Raw genomic sequence first — 22,011 nt, 5'->3', positions numbered from 1 at the left:
TACTATTTCTCTATTATGTCATATGAGTAATCAAAAATGATAACATAGGGTCTGTAATTTTAATTTCACTAATTATTACCAAAGAAAGTATTTTTGAACATATTCTTTATAGAAAACATGATTAAGTAAAAGGTAGAAAATATTTGGGGTGGCCAGATGGCTCAGTTGGCTAGAGTTCGAGCTCTGAATAACAGGGTTGCCGGTTCGATTCCCACATGGGCCAGTAGCTGTACCCTCCACAACTAGATTGAAGACAACGAATTGCCACTGAGCTCCCAGAGGGGCGGCCGGATGGCTCAGTTGGTTAGAGCGCAAGCTCTCAACAACAAGGTTGCCAGTTCAATTCCCTCATGGGGTGGTGGGCTGTGCCCCCTGCAACTAAAGATTGAAAATGGGGACTGGACTTGGAGCTGAGCTGCGCCCTCCACAACTAGATTGAAGGACAACGACTTGGAGCTGATGGGCCCTGGAGAAACACACTGTTCCCCAATATTCCCCAATAAAATACATGAAAAAAAAAATAAAAAGAAAAAAAATACTTCACTTATAATTCCATGCTCTAGTGATAACTGCTCTTGACATTTTAGTGAATCTATTTAAATCTTTTTCTTGGTATTATATATAAATGTTGTAATCTGCTGCTTTCAAGTAATGTCATATTATGACTTTTTCTCATGTCATTAGACATTCTTCTGCATAATTTTTAATGACTTTCATTGTATTATATACTATAGTTCCATTTGACAATCCTCAGACATTTGGGTCATTTCCAAATTTTAGATATAATTAGCATCTATGAGAAGCCTTATAGCAACTCAGTGACCTTTCGTGGATATGTTATTAGGACAAATTTCCAGAGGCAGAATTACTGGTCTAGAAGGTATACACATTTATTTTAAGACTTTTGATATTGTTCTTTCATACAATGAGACCAGTAGTGAGTAAGAATGCCTATTTCCCCAAATTCTATCAATACTGACTACTATGTATAGTTTTCCTTTTTAGTATTACTGTGCTAGTTAGGCTATTAGTTTTTTAGGTTTAGGAAGGATTTTTTTGTTTGATTTCTTTAGAAAATATTATGGAGCTGGTTAAAAGGAAGGTAGCTTATTTTTGAAGTCTTTATTTTTAAGAAGGGAATTGGTTAATTGACAAAACCAGATACAAAGTTATGTCTTGAAAATACCGTAGTCTTAAAAATAATTTTAATGGAAAATTGGCAGAATATATAGTTTGGTACTTAGCAGAGCAGATGGGATGTCAGCAGCTGTTGTTCATGTTTTTAGACCTACATACTTTTCATTATAGAAGATTTTTGAAAAGTCATGTGTCCATATTTGGAATCAGAACACAAATGTGCTGGCTGGCAACTTTACCTTGCTACATTATAACCTGTTTTAGTTGCTTTTCTTGATGAACACCAACCTGCCAAATAAATTACCATGTAAAGAACCCTGAGGGGAAATAGAAATGTCCTTCATCCAAATGAGGACCTTTGTTCCTTAATGCTCTGGTTATAAGTGATGAAAATGGTAGATCCATAATCACATGAAATTCTTATCTGAATTCTACAAAAAATACTTTTTCTTATCATGTCTTCTTGACCATTTTTTTTAGGATATCAGTGCAATGGAGGAAGAAAAGGATCAGCTCATTAAGAGAGTTGAACGTTTGAAGAAAAGGGTAAGGCAAGAATTAGCACTATAAGACTTTGGCCCCAAGTCCCAAGCACTTGCAAAGACTTAGGAATGCAAATAAAGATTAAGCAAGGCATGGTGTACATCTGAGGATGAACTCAAATAACACTGAAAGGGAATCTCCCTAGGCAGTAGCCCAAAATGTTTTTAAGGAGCTGGGGTGTGGAGCTTTACTGGAATCTCTAGGGAGTATGGTTTACCAAAAGGAACGGTAAGTGGATGTCTGAGTCACGTGACATGCTGATTTCTTTCTTAAACCTGACAGTAACATGTACTACTTATTTCCTCACTGTAGGTGGAGACAGTTCAGAATCATCAACAGATGCTTAAAATAGCAAGACAACTTCGAGTTGAAAAAGAGAGAGAAGAACTTCTTGCACAACAAAAACAGGAACAAAAGAATCAGGTATCCACCTAAGAGTTTATATTCTCATGATGAAAGAAATAGTTCCTTTTGGTAATTCAAATGTGAAGAAAGAATGTTAGAATTGTAGTTCATGTTTCCCATTGTGAACACGATGAAACACTTTTTTAAGAGTATTTTGTGGTGCCACCAGCAACAATACCACCTTTTGGGTTTTATACTCCGTATGTATCTGTAGACTATCCTTTTGGCCTATGCTTAACTCATGTTGTTTCAACATTACAGAATATTCATTGCTGTTGATAAAAGTTCTAGAATCTCTCAAGGGTGTCCTGAGATTCTGGGGCTATGAGAACATCCTTTCTATTCCACTGATCGTAGGATCCTTTACACTTCACTCCAGTGGCAAATAAGTAAACCATGGCAAGGCTCAAAAACACCTGTATTCCATATTCTTAGACTTTGCCTTAAGGAAAAAATAATTTGGCCAGAAAATATTACTTTTATTTTGTTCGCAGTCTGTTTTAAAACCGAGTAGACTTATGCATTAAAAATATAGTTCAAATCGTCTCCATTTCCTTCTAAATGGACAGTTTAGGTGTTGGGCTGTCTTAGAACTTGACTTGGCGTCATAGTAGTTCCACTACAGCAGTAAACTGCATTGCCTGGGCCCGGAATGGTTGCTTAGCATCAATTTCTGATTCTGAGACATCATTTGTGAGAATGCTTATATTCCTTAAAGTTAAGAAAAACGTTTTATAATAAGAAGAGCCTGGTACATATATTTCTTTGACAAAGTATTTTTCCTTGATCACCAAATTCAACAAATCATTAAAGAAAAAATTTTTTTTTTTTTTTACATGACAAGGTACTGCTTTTATATCACAAGAATTGTGTGGAACTTGTATTTTTCATTGCTTGTCTATATGAGTGGTAGGTTTTAACAGACTAAGCAAGTAATGGATCAAATTGTATTTTAAAGCTATTTCATGCAGTGCAGAGACTGCAAAGAATACAAAACCAGCTGAAAAGTATGCGTCATGCAGCTGCCGATGCAAAGCCTGAAAGTAAGTGGAAATTAATATATGGTCTAGATGATCAGAGAATATTAGCTTACATCAGTCATCTTTCGTAAAGCAATTAACTAATGGTAATTTTGGTCAAGTGATATTTCAGCATTTAGAGCACCATTTCCTAGCTAGTGAAGACACTCTTAAGTTTTCACCTGGGTTTTTAAATTCCTGTTCAGTGTTTTGTAGAGAGTGAAAGGTAATGAAAGGTAATGAAAACTGTTGTAGATGGGGGCTCTGTAGTGTGTGCCATACTTAAGATGAATGTTAAGAAAAAGATGGATGGAAGAATGTGAATCATCGTTTAAGAGCCAGGGCTATAAAAAAAAAAAGATAAAATGCTGGACCCTTAAAACTGAGTGCTTTTTCATATTTGGGGTCGTGCTAATATATAATATGAGTATCCCTGGCTCTGTTGTTACATTAGCTTTACATAGAGAATAAATTGTTTTGCTATCCCAGATTACACCCCGAAATCCATCCTAGGCATTTTTAAAGTGTTTTTGTTCATCGGAAGGGAGACCACGTAAAGTGGAAGAACAGAGCAAAGCTCCCACTGGAAGTGGAGAAATACTCCACTGTGAATACCCAGCAATAGAGAGTTAATTCGTTTCTCTGTAGTAGTCTATGAAATATTAACTCTAAGATACAATACATAGAATGGCTATAATAATGAAGACAGACAATCACAAGTGTTGGTGAGAATGTAGAGAGGAGTTGGAGCCCTCATGTTGCTGGTAGGAATGTAAAATGGTGCAACTTCTTTAGAAAACAGGCAGTTCTTCAAAATGTTACACATAGAATTACCATTGACCCCGCAATTCCATTTCTAAATATCTAAATACCCAAGAGAACTGAAAACATATGTCCACACAAAAACTTGTACAGCAATATTCATTGCAGTATTATTCATAATAGCCAACAAGTAGAAACAACCCAAATGTCCCTAAACTGATGAATGAATAAACAAAATGTGGTCTCTCCATGCAATGTAATATTATTCAATAATAAAAGGAATGAGGTATTGATACATGCTACATGTACGAACCTCAGAAACACATTAAGTGAAAGGAACTAGTCACAAAAGACCACACATTATATGATCCTATTTGTATGAAATGTCCAGCAAAAGCAAATCTATAGAGATAGAAATCAAACTAGTGATTGATGGCCTATGGTTGGGGATTGTAGGGAAGGACATTTGAGAGGGGAAAGGAAGTGACTGCTAACGGCTTCTTTTGGAGCTGATAAAATGTTCTAAAATTGGTTGTGGTGATGATTGCATAACTCTGTAAATACACTAAAAGGCATTGGATTGTACACTTAAATGGATGAATTTTATGGCATGAAAATAATATCTCAAGAAAGCTATAAAAAGAGAAAATACAGTATTTCCTTGATTCTAGACACGTATTCTTTCCCGTTGTAATTGGGATGTATCTTACATAATATGTACATTTAACATGGTATTTGTGATTTAGTTGATGGTATCTTAAAATTGATGACATCGTATAAATCAAGGGAATATGTTATATTTAATTGATATTTAAGAAACCAATGCAGTACCCTCTATAAGACGGTTAATACATGTTAACTAGTGGCTTTCCGTAGAATCTTCACTCTCAGTCATTATGAATTGAGATTCAAGCAATACCTGGGTGTTGCCATACAGTTAGTTTCTGGTGTCATTTGATTCTTTTTTTCTTTCTTTCTTTGATCAACATGTTTAATGCCACAATTTTCCATATTGTTGTGCTTTTTTTTTTTTAATTTATTGGGGTGACAATTGTTAGTAAAATTACATAGATTTCAGGTGTACAATTCTGTATTACATCATCTATAAATCCCATTATGTGTTCACCACCCAGAGTCAGTTCTCCTTCCATCACCATATATTTGTCATTTGATTCTTTATTCATTAAGTTTTCACTTTTTAGTGGAATGTTAATTTTCAAGACAAAAGAAAATTTTTAAATAATTTTTCTCCTTGGTGTAGCATATATCTTTTTAATATATGTTCTTTGGATTTGATGTGGATTCCTTCACATCTTTACTCTAAAAACATTGAGGTGAATCTTCAAAAGAAATCCATTAAATTATAGCCATTTAAAAATTAATATCAATAAGCAATTTGTTTGTCTAAGCCTACTCTTTCTAAGAAATTATTAGAACTTACCACTAATAGTGAGTTTTGGGAAATGAAGGTAATGTATGTAAGAATTGAAAGATTTTGGTATGCAGAAAAATAATTGGTTGATCAGTACAGTTTGATACAATTTAAAATGTTGGCTTGAACATGTGTTTCTGTAATATCTATTATCCTCAATTTTATTAGTTTAAATATTTCTTGCTATTATGTTTTAATTTTGACAACTAAACAGAATATCCAAAGATATTTCCAATATTAGTAATTTTTATTTGAATTGATAGTCTTTATTTTGCTTTGGCTTTCTAGTGTAAATAGAACTTGGGCCAGGAAATGCAGAATTATTTATTTAGTAACAAAATGGACAAAGTTCTGTTTGGGGCATCTCTTGGGATGTTGGTTTAAAATAGTAATGTAAGTAACATGTTAGTAGATGCTGCTAAACAAAATCAATGGCTTAATTAAGTAGTAATAGAAATAATTGGCTCAAACCAACAGTACATTAATTCAGTATTTATTGATCACCTACATATCAGGTATTATGCTAAGTGTTAGGAATAGAAAGCAAAAATATTCCTATTAATATTTTTAGGAAAATATTAATTTTTATAATTAATTAATTATAAAAAATTAATTAATTCCTACTCTGATGGAGGAGTAACAAACAGTGGACAGTTATAATGCAGCGTGATGAATTGCTGATGGAGTCTCAGCACAGGGTTCTGTGAGAACAGAGAACCAAAGCAGCAAACCCTAACACCGTGTTAAATGGCTTCCGGGACATGGTGGCCACTGAATTAAGTTAAAGTTGGAAAGGTGAGGGAGTGGAAGACATTCCACGCCAAGGCGCTGTGACCGGAAGGAACTTAAAGATAGTGGGCCGAGCAATGACGGATGAAGAAGTAGAGATAAAAGCATAAGCTTCTGACTGCTTGTCTTTGAAAAGAAGGCAAGAGAGAGAGTACCAACGAGAGACAGCACTGTGCCTACGTTGAGGAGGGTAGTGTGGAGTGGTTTTATATGCGGGAGGAAAGATACAGGAAGAAAAAGTGAGAATTGATTACCTTTCCTGTGTGCCCCCATTGCACTCCCTGCATTGCATTGAATGTTCTGTAACAGTTACCACAACATTTTCATTGTTGGTGTGTCTGCCTCTGACCCAACTCAGCTCCAGGCCCGGTCACCGAGTAGGAATTGGTCTTTCTGTTTCCAGGCCTTAGCACACTAGATTACACTCAGCAGGCATTCAGTAAATAGTCTGTTAAGTAGATGGGAGGTGGGAGCAGAGACCTTAACCCTGGATAGGAAGAAAAGGATCTTTTCCACACACAGGTGGGGAACCAAGAAAGAAAAAAAAAAAATAGTTGAAATAGAAATAAGATACTATGTACCTGTATGTATGTGTTTTTTGTGGGTGGACAGGCAGTGGGGAGCAGGAAGTTAAGGAGTTCTTGCTTTGTTTGACATCTTTCTGGGAAACTATTTAAGGGTTGTATTAAGTAGCCTAGGAAAAGAGTAGATTAAATAGATGTTAATTGATCCAGGTATTTAGTTTAATAGTATCTATCTAAACTCTTTAGTAACAAAAAATGGCTTACAAGAAGTTTCAATTTACTTAGATAACATAAAAAGTATTTTTAGTGTAACAATGTAGTTTGTATTCTTTCAGAGTAACAGCCATATTATAAAACATTCATCTTTATACTCTACACATTTGTGAGATTTATTACATAAAAGAGCCTACTCATTTGATTATACAGTAGGGTCAGTGAGATGTTTTCAGAGGGTTTTTAATCAAAAAGTTTCTGAGATCTTAGTGACCTTATATTTAATTTCACCAGGATTTCAAAAGATAATTTTTTAAAAACTGCATAGAAGCATGACTTCTTTTCAAGGTCTAAGTTAAAATATATATATATATATTTTTTTAAGTTAAAATTTTTAAGAGAAGAATTTAAAATGTGTTGGGAACTCTTTTTATGTTTTTTAACAGCTTTATTGAGGTGAAATGGACAAATAATAAACTGCATATATTTAAAGTATACACTTGATAACTGTTGACATATGTATACACTGATGAAACTGTCAACCTAATCACAATAACAAATATATTCATCACTCCAAATATATCCAAACATTTCCTTATGCCTCTTTGTTGTATCTCATACCTGCCCTTCTCTGCCCTCTACCCATCCCCAGGCAACCATTGATCTGGCTTTCTGTCACGATAGATTAGTTTGTGTTTTCTAGAATTAGAAACTTTTTCTAAAATAGGGAAAAGAACATTTAAGAATTTTAAATCTTTTCTCAGAAGCATTTAAGATCTTGCTCCCCGGCATATGTCATCAGTTTGGCTCAAATAGACTCATAAAAATTCTCTAAAATTTTTTAAAAAAACCTTTTAAAACATTTTCGACTTTGATTCCTTGCATCTCTGATTATATGCAGTATGTTTCAGAACTTGAAGATGGAAAAACTAGCCATCTAATAGCCAAAGAAGCCAGGATGTAGATTTAATCAGAAACCACATAGGAATGACTGCCTAATTATAGTATGATTAATTAAACACTTTCTCTTCCCTCTCTTTCCCCAGTCCCTACAAAAGGGGGGAAATTGTAGGGATGAATGGAAAATTGGTGAATTTGCCATTAATAAATTTTTTCATGTTAATATATGGTTAGCATAACAGAACTAAAAATAATTTTAAGGCTTTGGGCCAGGTTTATTAAGCAATCTACATACGTAGATTACTTAAACCGGAAATCCAGTGTTTTAAAAAGTCAAGCCAGAATTTGTAAATGTGTAATGGAAAGATCTGAAATAAACTTTTAAAAGCTCTCTAGGCTGGGAATTTATAACAAAACCATTATTCACTGAAAATCTGTGGTTGTATATTTGTGCACTCTGCCAAAATAAGAAAACTATTAAATCTTAAAGCTATAATTTAAATTGCCACTTACCTATAAACTAATACTTTACAAAATCAAAACTACTAAACATGGAAGACTGAAAACATTTATGAATGTAGACAATTTCTCTTTTTTGGATTTTAACATGTACCTTTAGTGATGTCTTCATTGCTTTGAAGCTGACAAATTATAATGTATTACCATTTATAAAGTATTATAATAGAAATGTAAATCACCTCAGAATTATTACAAAAGAAAAAGAGTAAATGACCACTTACAGAAGAAAGAACCTGGGTTAGATTTTTGTCATTTGGTTTGTGGATTTCTTAGAAGGCAAAATATGACCCAGTAGTATATCTGACTTTGCAAATGTTATTTTTGCATATTGTGGAATATAAAAGAATTAGGTGGCAATTTGGAAAGATCATAATATTACTTTTCCTTTAACTATTTAAACACTTCTTCCATGTAAATTGTCCTTTTTTGTTATCATTGTAATTAACATCAAAAGACTTCAGTGGCCAATCTTTTATGGTACTATACTTGATATTATACATATATGATATTATGCAGATAGATATACTAGGTATGTTGACAGATACATCCTACTATACGGGTCTCGTATTTTAAAGTGTACAGAATATCACTATATCTATTCTCTTTTATTCATTTATTTTATTTTTAAAGGTCTAATGAAGAGACTAGAGGAGGAGATAAAGTTTAATTCATATATGGTGACTGAAAAATTTCCTAAAGAATTAGAGAATAAGAAAAAAGAATTGCATTTTTTACAAAAAGTGGTTTCAGAGCCTGCTATGGACCAATCTGATCTTCTTGAACTTGAATCTAAAGTAAGTGACAATCATCTTCTTTTTATAGCTCCCATATCCTATCACCAGTCCTGTAAAAATTATGTGAACTGCTTTCTATAGTGTCCTATTCTTGACTCTTAAGTTAATCTGTGCTAAGAGTTGACACCTCTTATAAAGAGTTGTTCTTTATGAGATATTATAGCATGAAATGCTGGTGCTTAATATACATGATATTATAAAAACCTAGTCAACTGACTAGGAAACTAAATAACTTGGATATATAAATTAATGCATATAATTGACTCATAGGTTTATGTATTCATAATACATAATCGATGCATAATAATTAACAAATTTAAATATATATATTTTAAATATTAATTTTTAGTTCTAAGAATAATATTATAACAATTTTATACAAAAATAATATAGTTATTAGTCTTTTATGCCAGTTTTGGAATTACTAAACTTTCTTGTAATGCTCATTGAAACCTGGTGTCATATTATCACATTTTTGTTCCCTAGAAATAAACACTAATCAGATATGTATATTTTTAAATAACAGTTAAATATTACGAAAATTGATTGAACAGTCTTGACGTGCTAGTCCTTTAATGTGCTTAATAAGCATTACAATTAAATACATAATTCTGATCAGTGTATTCTTTTAATTTACTTATAGAAATTAGATGTCCCAGTCAGATTTGGCTCAAATCTAATTTCATAGAATTAACAGAAGAATGCTAGTCTTTTCAAAGGACATATATATATTGAAAGCCATGTAATTTTTTTGATTTGTCAAGAGACTCCATGCTTCTATTGGCTTTATTCAGTTTTATTTTATTGCATTGGGAAAGGTTTGGATTAATGAGTAGGATAGATGATAGCTATGGTAGAATCGCAGATTATTAGAACAGGAAGGGTTTTTAGATGTCATTCATGTCAACTCACAACTGGGTTCATGAATTCCTTGTACTAAATCCCTGAGGAATGTTAGTCTGGATTTGCTTTATCACTTGCTGTGATGAAAGTCACAACTAGGTGAGAGGATAACTTCCGAGTTTTAGAAATTGTCTTTTTGATAATGTATAAATATCTCATGTAGAATACTTCAGGATAATTTAGACATGGGTGATTAAATCCATATAAGTAATCAAATTGTGTAAATATATATAATGAAATGTTCATTATTTCTGAAGTAATCATAACAGTCCACTCATAACATTAATGGAACTGTTCCTTCCATCAAATCACGGATGATAGGAACTGTAAATTCAAAGCTTGGTTTGCCTATATGTCCTTTCCTTTGTGTAATCATAGGGAGAATTTGAACCTTTTTTACTTTCATACTGTTTTAGATAAATGAAATAAACACACAGATCAATCAGCTGATTGAAAAGAAAATGATGAGAAATGAGCCACTTGAGGGCAAACTCTCACTGTACAGGCAACAGGTAAGACCATTCTTATTTAGATCTGAACATGTTCATAAACACCATAGGCTGTATTATCTATAGTGTTAAAGTGAGAAGGAAGTAAAGAATAAATGTTCTTCTGTCATTGCTAATCTCCAGATTATAACAAGGAATTTGGAAAAGCCACAAAAGACGCATGTTCAAATTTGAAATGCAATCCACCTGATAATGCTTAGTTTTCTTAGTGTCTGCCAACTGTGGTGATAAGAGCTGTTTGTGTCTATATCTGTGAGTGTGGAATTTGATTGTTTAAGCGAAAGCTTACCTTAAGTGATATAAATCATAATATTTATAACCTTTTATGAATTAAAAGCAATATACTGTTTCAAGTTTTAAAGTTCGTTTGCAGGTATAGAGTAAATTAAATTTTAGTGCAAAGGCCTTTATCATTTTATCCACACTATTAGATTATGAGGGTATATGTGTTGTTATGTATTTCTAGACAAAAGATTCAAACGAAAGCCATGGGTTATCTGAAAAGAACCCAGGCAGGAGGATTTTAGTGTGAAGAGTTTTCTGTAACCTCAGAAAATACATAACAGAGCTGCATAACAAAGCATTATTCAAGGATGTTAGGATTTGTAAAACCCTTTTTATAATGGAAAATTTCAACTCTATGCAAAGCTAGAGAAAATAGTTCAATAAACCCTCTTGGCCATTCTTGGTTCATCAACTGGTATACCTCCTAGCCCGTTAACTGGATTATTTTGAAGCAAATCTTAGACTTTATATCATTTTATCTATAAATATTTCAGAATGGAGCTCTGAAAAATAAAGGCTTTGAAAAAACTTAGAACAACATATCACAGGTGAAACTTTTAGTAATTTCTTAATATTGGCAAATATCCAGTGTTCAGATTTCTTTGATTGTCTCTTTCTTTCTTTTTAAGTTGCTTTGATTTAATTAGGATTCATACAGGATATATACACTGCATTTGGTTGATATATTTAAGTGTCTTTAAATCTATAGATTGTCTTTCCCATATTATTTATTTATTTAATAATTTTCTTGTAACTTATTTACTGCAATTTATCCTATTTACTGCATTTCCCATAGTTTGTATTTTACTGATTGTGACCCTATGGTGTCCTTTTAACATGGTCTGTTTCCTGTATTTCCTATATATGACAACTAGAAGCTTGAACAGATTCTGGGTTGATATTTTTTTGGCAAGAATACTTTCTAAGTCATATTATGTACTTTCATTTGGAGATAATAATGTCTGGTTGTCTCTTTTTCTGTGTGATGTTAGCAGCCATCGATTATCCTTGCCTATCCATTAATTTTATTAGGGATCACAAAATAATGACATTATGATTCCTTCTTCGTTTATTAGCTGGACTACGTCTATAAAGAGAAGCTTCCTCTCATCAACTATTAGGTTGGTACAAAAGTAATTGCGGTTTTTGCAATTATTTTAACCTTTAAACCACAATTACTTTTGCACCAACCTAATATTGGTTGACTATTACCCTGAACTATGGTTCATATAAGAAAGGCAGGGCACATGCTTGATTTTCACCTTTATTCAAAATAATTGGTTTCGGGCCGGCCCAGTGGCTCAGGCAGTTGGAGCGCTGTGTTCCTAACGCCGAAGTCGCTGGTTCGATTCCTACATGGGCCAGTGAGCTGTGCCCTCTACAGCTAAGATTGTGAACAACGGCTCTCCCTGGAGCTGGGCTGCCATGAGCAGCCAGAGGTTGGCATGAGCTGCCATGGGCTGCTGTGTGCTGCCGCGGGCTAACATGTGCTGCCATGAGCAGCCAGTGGCCAGTGTGAGTGGCCGGCAGCAGGCGAGAGCTGCCATGAGCTGCTGTGAGCAGCTGACCGACTGCCTCAGCGGGGGGAGCGCAAGGCTCATAACACCAGCATGGGCCAGGGAGCTGTGTCCTACACAACTAGACTGAGAAACAACGGCCTGAACTGAAGTGGGGGGAGGAAGGGGAAGGTGGAAGAAGGGGGGGAAAAGTATTTTATTTATTTTTTAAATTAAATTTATTGGAGTGACATTGGTTATTAAAATTACATAGGTTTCAAGTCTGCTTTTCTATAATACATCATATATATATCACATTGTATGACTGATTTTTAAAAAATTCTTAATATATGCTGGTATATAGTAGAATAATCTTTATTCCTTCTTTTGTAACAGATAAATTCACATACCATACAATTCACCCATTTAAAATGTACAGTTCAGTGGGTTTTTTTGTATAGTTACAGAGGTGTGCAACCATCACTACAGTCAATTTTTAGAACATTTTTATCACCCTGAAAAGAAATCCTAAACATGTTAGCACTCACTTTCTATTCTCCTCAAACCCCAGCCCTAGGCAACTACCAAATTGTGTCATGGACATTTCATATAATGAAATCATACAATTGTGGTCCTATGTGTTTGTCTTCTATTACTTAGCCTACTGTTTTTAACATTCATCCATGTTGTAGCATGTATCAATACTTCCTTCCTTTTTATTACTGAATAATATTCCATTGTATGAATATATCACATTTTGTGTATCCATTTGTCAGTTGATGGATGTTTGAGTTGTTTCTACTTTTTGGCTATTATAAATAATACAGCTATGAACATTCTCGTACACGTTTTTGTGTGGAAATATATTTTCATTTCTCTTGAGTATATTCCTAGGAGTGGAATTGCTGGTTCATATAATTCTGTATTTAACATTTTGAGGAAATACCAAACTGTTTTCCAAAGCAGCTACACCACTTTACATTCCCACCAACAGTGTATGAAGATTCTGATTTCTCCACATTCTCACCAATACTTGTTATTATCTGTACTTTTCATTATAACCATCCTATTGTGTATGCTATTCCTGTTCGCAGTCACATGGTACTCTATTGCGTGGGTATACTTCAGTTCATTCATCCAATCCCCAGTCAATGGACATTTGGGTTGTTGCCATTCTTTTGCTGTTACAAATCGTGCTTCAATGAATAGCTTTTTATTTACTTCTTTGCATATTTTTTGCCAGTGTATCTTTGGGATATAGCCCCAGAAGTAAGATTGCTACATCAAAGGGTAAATGCATATATAAGTTTGCTAGATGTTGCCAAATTCACCTCCATAGGGGTTATAGCATTTTTCATTCCCGCCTGCAATATATCAAAGTGCCTGTTTCCTCATAGCCTCACCAATACCGTGTTTTTAAACTTTTAGATTTTTGTTAATTCTTGTAGATAAGAGATAGTATCCTATGATAGTTTTAATTTTCATTTATCTTATCATAAACAAGGTTGTACATCTTTTCACATGAGTAACAGTCATCTTAATTTCTTTTTCTGTGAATTGCCCCTTCATATCTATACCCATTTTTCTGTAGGGTTATTGGACTCTTTTTTCCCCCCTAGTTTTAGAAACTATATATATTAGGAATATTTACTCTTTGTCTAGTTTATAAGTGTAACATTCCCCTCCCCCCTCAGTTTGATATTTGCCTTTTTATTTTGTTTATGGTGTTATTTTGCCATGGGAAAGTTCTTCATTTGTATGAAATCAACTTTATCAATTCTTTGTCTTCTTATTTCAGATTTTGAGTCATAGTAAGGGATATTTTCTCTCTTGCAAGTTACAGAGAAATTTACTCAAATTTTCTTTTGGGATTTCTATGATTTTATTTTTTTATATTTAAATCTCTGATCAATGTATAATTTTTCTGATGTATGGTATTTGTTGTATATGGCTATCCAGTTATCCAGTTGTCCCAATACCAGTTAGTAAAAAAGTCCATTTTTCCCCTCTGGATTTAAAATTCTGCCTTTATTTTACTCTGAATTTAAAAATGCTATTGGATTATTCTAGATTTTCTATTTTTCCATTGGCCTGTCTGTTCATGACCCATATTAACTGTTTTATTTATAGAAGCTTTATAATCAAGTTGTGATATCTACTAAAAGTAGCCACCTTCATTTCGAACTGCTTTAATTTTTCAGGGTTTTCCTTACAATTCTTGTTTGTATGTTCTTCCAAATAAACTTTATTACCAACTTGTCTAGTTCTAGGGGAAAAAAACATAATTTTTAATTTGGGGGGTTGCTTTATATTTATCAATTACCACAGAACTTACATCTTTGCTATATTCCGTCTTCCTGTCTAAGAACATAGTATACCCCTCTGTTTGTTCAAGTTTATTTTTGTGTCTTTCAGGAGCATTTCATAGTTGTCCTCATAAAGTTTGGAATTTCTCTTGTTAAATTTATGCTTACATATTTTATTTTTTACTTTTATAAATGAGGGCTTTTCTTTCCTTATGTCTATCTTCTGACTGATTTATTTGTCCATGAAAGCTATTGATTTGTTTACTGTAGTTTCCTCATAGGTTCTTTTGGCTTTTTAGGTCCATAATCATATGCTATGAAAATTCCAATTTTTCCTTTCAAATTCTTATGCTTCTTTTGCTTTCTCTTGCCCAATGTTATGAGCAAATGCTTTCAACACAGTGTTAAATTGTAGTGGAAGTGGTGGTCATTATTATCTTGTTCCAGACTTTAGTGGGAGATACCCTCACTTTGCTCTGTTAGGTAAGATCCTGGTTTGGGCAAAGTTTATATTTATTTTATCATGTTAAGGAAGTACGCCATCAATCCCTGGTACTCTTATTCCTTCTCTCTCTCTCTCTCTTTTTTTTTAGCTGGAATACTTCCCTAAAGAGAAACATTCCTTTATCACCTGTCTTTTCATGTTTTTAAACAGGAAGGACAATAGAACTTTTTAAAAGGTTTGCACTGGAGATTCCCCCTCTCCTGTCAAATTTGTTTGAAGAAAATATTTGTACTGTTTCACTTAAGAAGACAGTTTGGCTATCGTTTGTCTTAAACGAGTACAACCATGATTCATTTAAGGAAATCCCCCGAGAGTCGCTAACTAATATAAAAAGCTGCATTCATGACTAAGAGCAACCATTTGGATTATGCAAATATTTACATAATTCTAGTGAGTTAGATGTGTGCCTTTGAACCTGCATTTTATTTATTAGAAGATCCTAAATGCATATATATAATAGATGTTTTAACATTTCATTTTAAATGTATGGATACAGAATTTAGATTAAATGACCTGTGTTGCAGGTTTGAGAATAAAGTGTTCTTGTTTTCTTCCAATGAAAGGAAACCCACCATGCAGAAAAACAATAGACTTAGTATTAGCTTCTGTGTACTCACCTAGAATGTTTGAGTGTTACTTGACAAGATTTTAATATATTGTTACTATTGCATTTTCGTTTCTTTGCTAATATGTCCTGTATTTTCAGGGCTTTGGGCTTCCAAAATGTTCTTAGGTTGATATTTAGTGTGCATTGCATACTCATACTAAATGTGTAACTGGTGATGATAGGCAGCAGGGCAAGTTACATATAGGTCAGGGGAAGCCAACATGATACTGAAAATTTAGCATGGTAAAATCTAAACAATAGATAATTTCACAAGATAATAGAAAGTTGATGGTATGTTTTATTTTACATTCATATTTAATGTTCAATTAGGCATCCATCATTTCTCGTAAAAAAGAAGCAAAAGCGGAGGAACTTCAGGAAGCAAAGGAGAAGTTAGCCAGCCTAGAGAAAGAGGTGTCAGTGAAGACAAATCAGACCCGGGAGTTTGATGGCACTGAAGTTTTGAAGGGAGATGAGGTAAGTTGAGGAATCTCATGAGACAAGGGTAGGACTATTGTTTTTGTTTGAAGCCATTAATGTTTTTGACTTTTTTATTTTCAATGTCAATGATGGGAAGTTAATCTCATTTTATAAAACCCATTTATTTAAAACTGAAAACTCTGTAGTAATATTGAGATATTTGTGATGTGTAATGATAGATAGAGATCTTAGTGATTTTATGAGCTAATGTTCCAAATTTTCACTTTTTAATTAAGTGGGTTTATACTGGATTTATTTGAGTATTGTTATAAAAGTGAAACAAAATGAGTAGGAACAGACAAGATAAACATTTGTATTTGTTGATAAATGTAATTCTATAAAGGGCTGAGAAAAGTCATCACTAAGTACTTTGTCAGTAGTGTGTGTTTGACCAGTTGCTCTGACACCATTAAAATGACTTCATTGTTGATGCTTACAAATTTTAAAAATACACTTATAACTTGTGTTGCTATGTACTTAAAATTTTGAACAATGCTTAAACAGCTGTTATTTCATTTATCCTTTTGTCAGACTCATGAATCAGTAAGAAAAGTAATATTGTCCTTCATGGATGGCTAACCTTAAGCACCAAAACTATAATTCCCCATCGCCTTTTCATTAAGTTAGCTCAAGGAAGAGTGAATGAATGAATGGAGCAAAATATGTTCTCTTCAGCTCATTGCTTTATTTTAGCAAATCAAGTGATAGGTCATATTTTAATTCCTAAACATTGCCTGTACTTCCCTACCTCTTACAGCTTTTTCAATTTTATATTGGTTACTAGGACTCAGCAAAGCTACTTTGAAAAGCTGCTCATGTCCAGATTTCATTTTGGCTTTGGAAAGTTGCTGAATTCACTGTTACAAACTGGCAGAGAGCCTTCACTGCCACACACTTTTTTCTGTGGCACTTTGGATTGTGGCCTCCCAATGCGCCTTTTAGCTTAGAGGGAAGTGGTGGATTTCAGAAGTCAGCCTTTGATTGAGACATTCCTTTGGTATCCACTTCCAGATTGCTTTAAGACATGGGAGTATTCAAAATGATACTTGGAAGCCGACATCATATACTTCATGCATGACATCCTTGTTATTCAGGGGGAAAAAAGATTAATTATGCAGCAATTTTGCTTCATGAGAGAACATGTTACCTCCTAGCATTTTTTTTTTTAATCTTTGTCTTAAGAAAATGATGCTCATCTGAAGGAAATACGTAGCCCAGTTGCTATGGCCACATTTGGCATGAGTAGTGCTTATAATTCACTATTAGCTATTCCCTCTGTAAATTTGAGGGCAAAGAACCTAGTGCCAAGCTGTTAGCCTTTATGTTGGACAAATTGTAGTGAATAGGAAAAGTGTCTGATGACAGAAAAAGGCATGCTTTTTTTTTTTTTTAGGGAAGAAAGATAGCTTTGGAAATGATAAGGTCAACTTAATTTTTAAATAGTGGTCAGAAACTAGAACAGATCAAGTAAACCATTTGGCAGTCACCTAAAAGAACAGAAGGTATTGGGGAACACTAAGCATAATTTTATGAAGAACAAATCTTGGTAGACCAATTTTATTTTCTACTTTGATAAAGTGATAGGCCATATGGACAAAAGTGAGGAAGTTGATTATAATTATATAATATAGCTGGACTTTACTGAGGTTTCATTTAAAATCACATGGTAATCACCAAAACACAGTTCTTTGCCACCCATCTGTCAACACAGTTGGTGAGAGGGTATCGGGATGTAGTAGCATGAGGTTTGGAAAGAATTCTATGCCAGGAGTCACAAATAGGAGAACGAGGTGGGGCTAACGTTGATTGAGCACTTTTTATACAAGGCTCTGTGCTAGATATTTTGCAAACATGTACTCCTTTACTTCTTGTAAGAGATGTTATTTCCATTTTACAACTGGGTGAAGCTCAGGGCCCAGCCGGGATCCAGGTCTCTCTCACATGACCTTGAGCAAATAAATCACTTCCCCGTTTGTAAAATGGGGGTGATCGCTCTTTGTTGTCGTTAGGAAGGACGCACGAAATAGTGGATGTCACAGCTTCCGAGAACTCAAAGCCTCCGTCAACATATAACATCTGACGCCTGAAAACAACCATTCCTGTGGGCTGCGTGTTACTGCCTGTGTGAGAGGCAGGGTGTGGAATGGTGAAGGGCACGGGCTCCAGAACTCGGTCGTTTGAGTGCATGTCCTGGCTTTGTCAGTTTGCCAGCTTGATGACCTTGGGCAGATTCCTTAACCTCTCTGTACTCAACTGTGAAATGTGACTGCTGCTAGTATATATTAATATCTCCTGGAATTATTACTGTGCAGATTAAATGGGTGAATGCATGTAAAGTGCCTAGAATAGCACCAGGCACATACAGGTGCTCAGTAAGTGTTAGCTCTTAACAGTTTTATATTTTTGTCATTCACTTGAATGAAGAATTTGAAAGCTAGGAATGTAGTTGATAGCTTAAAAATTGAAATTAGTATTTCCCAGATTGGGGAGCAGTTCTGTAGAAAGAAATACCATGTTTCCCCAAAAATAAAACAGGGTCTTATATTAATTTTTGCTCCAAAAGACGCATTAGGGCTTATGTTCAGGGAATGTCATCCTGAAAAATCATGCTAGGGCTTATTTTCCGGGTAGGTCTTATTTTTCGGGAAACACAGTATGAAGTAGTTTCTGTTGAGGGATAAATAATTTACATAGATTTGAGATGGTTTGAGAAGATAGCACTAATGAATTATTTTAGCTGAGCAGTTCCTGTGCGCTCAGTCTTGAACACTTTAAAAACACATCATTGGTGATGTTTGTATTAATACAACAGTGTGAATGCACTCAATGCCACGGAACTGTATGCTTACAAATGGTGAAAATGGTAAGTTTTATATTCTGTATATTTACCCACAATAAAACACACATACAATATATTCTAATTAATCCCCTTAAAAAGCCTATGAGGTAGATCCTAACTTCATTTCATAATTGTGGAAACAGGCATAGGGGAATTCAAGTGACTTCCCAAAGTCACACGGTGAGTTGCAGAGCAAGGATTTGAAGCCACATCTCAGGACCTCTGCAGCTGTGCACGTGAGAACACTGCGAGGCTCTCCAGGGCGCTGTTAGAATGAGTTCATTTCAAGATTCAGACTTGACTCCAAACAGGACTGCGTTGCAGGCAGTCATTAACCGAAAGTGTTAGCTCACTAGAAACCGTGACAGTCATTTGTTTGGATGGAGACCTTCGTTCCTTGGTTATCCATATGTAGTTGCTTGATTAATCTTTTCCTGGGGAAATTTAGGAATGTGACTGTGTTCCTAAGGATAAATGTAATGATACTGTACTTATAATGATTTTTACTCCTTTGTCATTTTCTTTTTAGAGGTCAGTTAGTAGTTTTTGAAGTTCAGTGTTAAAGTATGCATTTTGATGCTTCCCACCGCCATTAAAGTTCCATTTGGCTAAGAATTTGAGCTTTTCTGGTTGCAGAAGACAAGTGTTATAGGCATTTGTTCTTCATAGACTTTTCATTAGCATTCCTTTGGTTTTTCTTATTAATGAAAGATGAAATGTCTAAAAATGCTTCTTTTTTTCATTATACTTTGTTATCTATCACTTTAACATTTTATTTTCATTGTACTTTGCTTAAGGCCATAAGTAGGAGCAAGTACAGGAATACGTGGTATCTTATTCTGCCAGACTTCTGACATAGGGAGAAATTTCTTGAGTAGTTGAAATTACGTTCTCAGTGATAGAGATTTTCTTGCCAGTCTAATCTGTCTTGATTTATTTCTCTTCACACCAGGTAGGTGATAAAAAGGTTAAGTTGAGCTGCCACAATCTCAACATAAATACAAATTGATAATAATGACTATCTGACTTTTATATCTACATTGATTTAAGTATAAAATACTTAAGCATAAATCTGGTTGAAATGATATTCTCAAAGAACTTTGATTGCTGTATCTCAGAATGAAGTCACCCCAAAAATGCTATGGAGCTTGGTCTTTGATCCTGACCTGTTTATTAGTCTTATCAGTAATTTAGATTAATAATAATAATTAATGTTTATCATGCAATTATAATGTGCCAGAAACCACACTAAGCTTATTATATCCATTATCTCATTTATTTCCTTAAACAGCTCTATGAGATAGATAGGATTATTATTTCTAGCTTTTATAGGTAAGGGAACTGAGGCACACAGAGGACTTGTGCCAACTGACCCAAGATCATGTTGGTAATAAGTAGTAGGACCATGATTTGAGTTGAGGTAGTCTGGCTCCAGGCCCCTTCATTATTTGCATAGGACAGGAAGCTAGAAGGAATAGTCGGCCTGAGACAGATGATAGAATTACGGTTCAAAATTATCTTGGTAGGTAGGAGCCTTGTGCTGAAACAAACAAAATGCCATTAATGGGATTATATTCATAAGTATAATATAGAATTCAGGTTTTGTCTGCCAACTCAACATGTCATTCATTAGTAATGCAGCTTTAAAAAAATAAAATATTATACTGCATTCATAAAAATGTAATACCCTATTTATCATGAAATTATTTCTGGGATTTTATTTTACATTTTTAACTTCATGTTTTAAAAGGCACATAGTCCAGTTGAGGGTGACCAAAATGGATGAAAAGTCTGGAAACTTTCATAGAAAGAGTTGATTATGTATTAACTGAGAACAACAACAACAAAAACGAAAGAAAGATATAATAGAACTGCATTTAAATATCAAAAGGATTGTGGAAAGGATGGTGTGCAGGAAAGAGTTAACATTAGCAGGACTGAAACTGCTATTCTTAGAAAAGCTTGTTTGCAAGGTTGGCCCTTGGCTGGCATCTGAGATCTTGGATTTTACAAGGATGCCCACCATTCCCTGATAAGAATGGTTCACTGTACAGGGAGTGTGGTTTATGTTGAACGCCTGCTTTCCTTCTGGGAGTCTGGAATTTTGGTATAGGCTTCACAGAGTGTGCCTCCGTGACCAGCCTCCCGTAAAAACGCTGGGCACTGTGTCTCTAATGCACTTCCTTGGGTGGCAACATTTCACAGGTATTGTTACGACTCATTGCTGGAGGAATTAAGGGGAAGACTCGTGGAAGCTTGCCCTGGTTGCCTCCAAACTTCACCCCCTGTGCCCTTGTCCCTTGGCTGGTTTTGCTCTGTATCTTTTCACTGTTACAAAGCATAGCCATGAGTATGACCAGCTGCTGACTCTTGTGAGTCCTCATAACAAATCACTGAACCTGGGGATGGTCTTGGGGACCCCAGATACATATGGATTAGTGTTACTCTTGTTTGACAGAAAGCAGAATTAGGACCAATGGCTGGTGGTTAGTAAGAAACACTGAAGCTTTCTTCAGTAGTAAAGCAGGCTGCTTTGGTGAAATAGAGTGCTCCACTATTTAAAATAGTCTCACAAGCTGGACAAGCCACATTTTAGAAGTAATGTGTGCATTGAGTAGAAAAAAAAGATTGGCCTGGATCAATGCTTTGGGGTTTTTAATCTTAAAAATCTGATTATACAAATACTACCTGAATCCATTATAATGGTATGAAAATCAAACAATACACATAAAACAAAAGTCCCCCTGACTACCACCTACCCCTAATCCCAGTCCCTCGGTCGCTTTTCCAAAGAGAAACCACTGCCACCAGTTTGGTATATCCTTGCAGTTCTTTCTCTGGCAGTAAATACAGATATAGGTAATACTGTTTCATGGGTTTTTAAAAATACAAGTGGTATTATGTAGTGTGTATTGTGCAACTTGCTTTTAATAACATGTCTTAGAGATTTTTCCATGTCAGCAAATTAAGAGGCCATTCTGTAGAGGTGAAGAGAATCAGCTCTGGAGCCTGGACGTTTGTGTGCAGATCGCTGCTCTGCCTGC

The 22,011-nt window shown here is 34.6% G+C and overlaps 1 protein-coding gene across 16 annotated transcripts in view; it reads left to right on the top strand.

The window, feature by feature from the left end:
• IFT81 (intraflagellar transport 81) overlaps positions 1-22,011 on the top strand; it is a 148,338-nt gene that overhangs the window by 87,375 nt on the left and 38,952 nt on the right. For all 16 annotated transcript variants that reach the window (XM_074321753.1, XM_019733941.2, XM_074321747.1 and 13 more), the window contains 6 exons: positions 1,618-1,683; positions 1,993-2,103; positions 3,044-3,128; positions 8,874-9,037; positions 10,357-10,452; positions 15,979-16,125. In XM_074321753.1, coding sequence (XP_074177854.1) covers positions 1,618-1,683; positions 1,993-2,103; positions 3,044-3,128; positions 8,874-9,037; positions 10,357-10,452; positions 15,979-16,125 — 669 coding nt within the window. The remainder of the gene's footprint in view (positions 1-1,617; positions 1,684-1,992; positions 2,104-3,043; positions 3,129-8,873; positions 9,038-10,356; positions 10,453-15,978; positions 16,126-22,011) is intronic.

The sequence above is a fragment of the Rhinolophus sinicus genome, linkage group LG16 (genome assembly GCF_036562045.2).
Source record: "Rhinolophus sinicus isolate RSC01 linkage group LG16, ASM3656204v1, whole genome shotgun sequence".
Lineage (NCBI taxonomy): Eukaryota > Metazoa > Chordata > Mammalia > Chiroptera > Rhinolophidae > Rhinolophus > Rhinolophus sinicus.
This window is presented reverse-complemented; position numbering and strand designations above follow the sequence as displayed.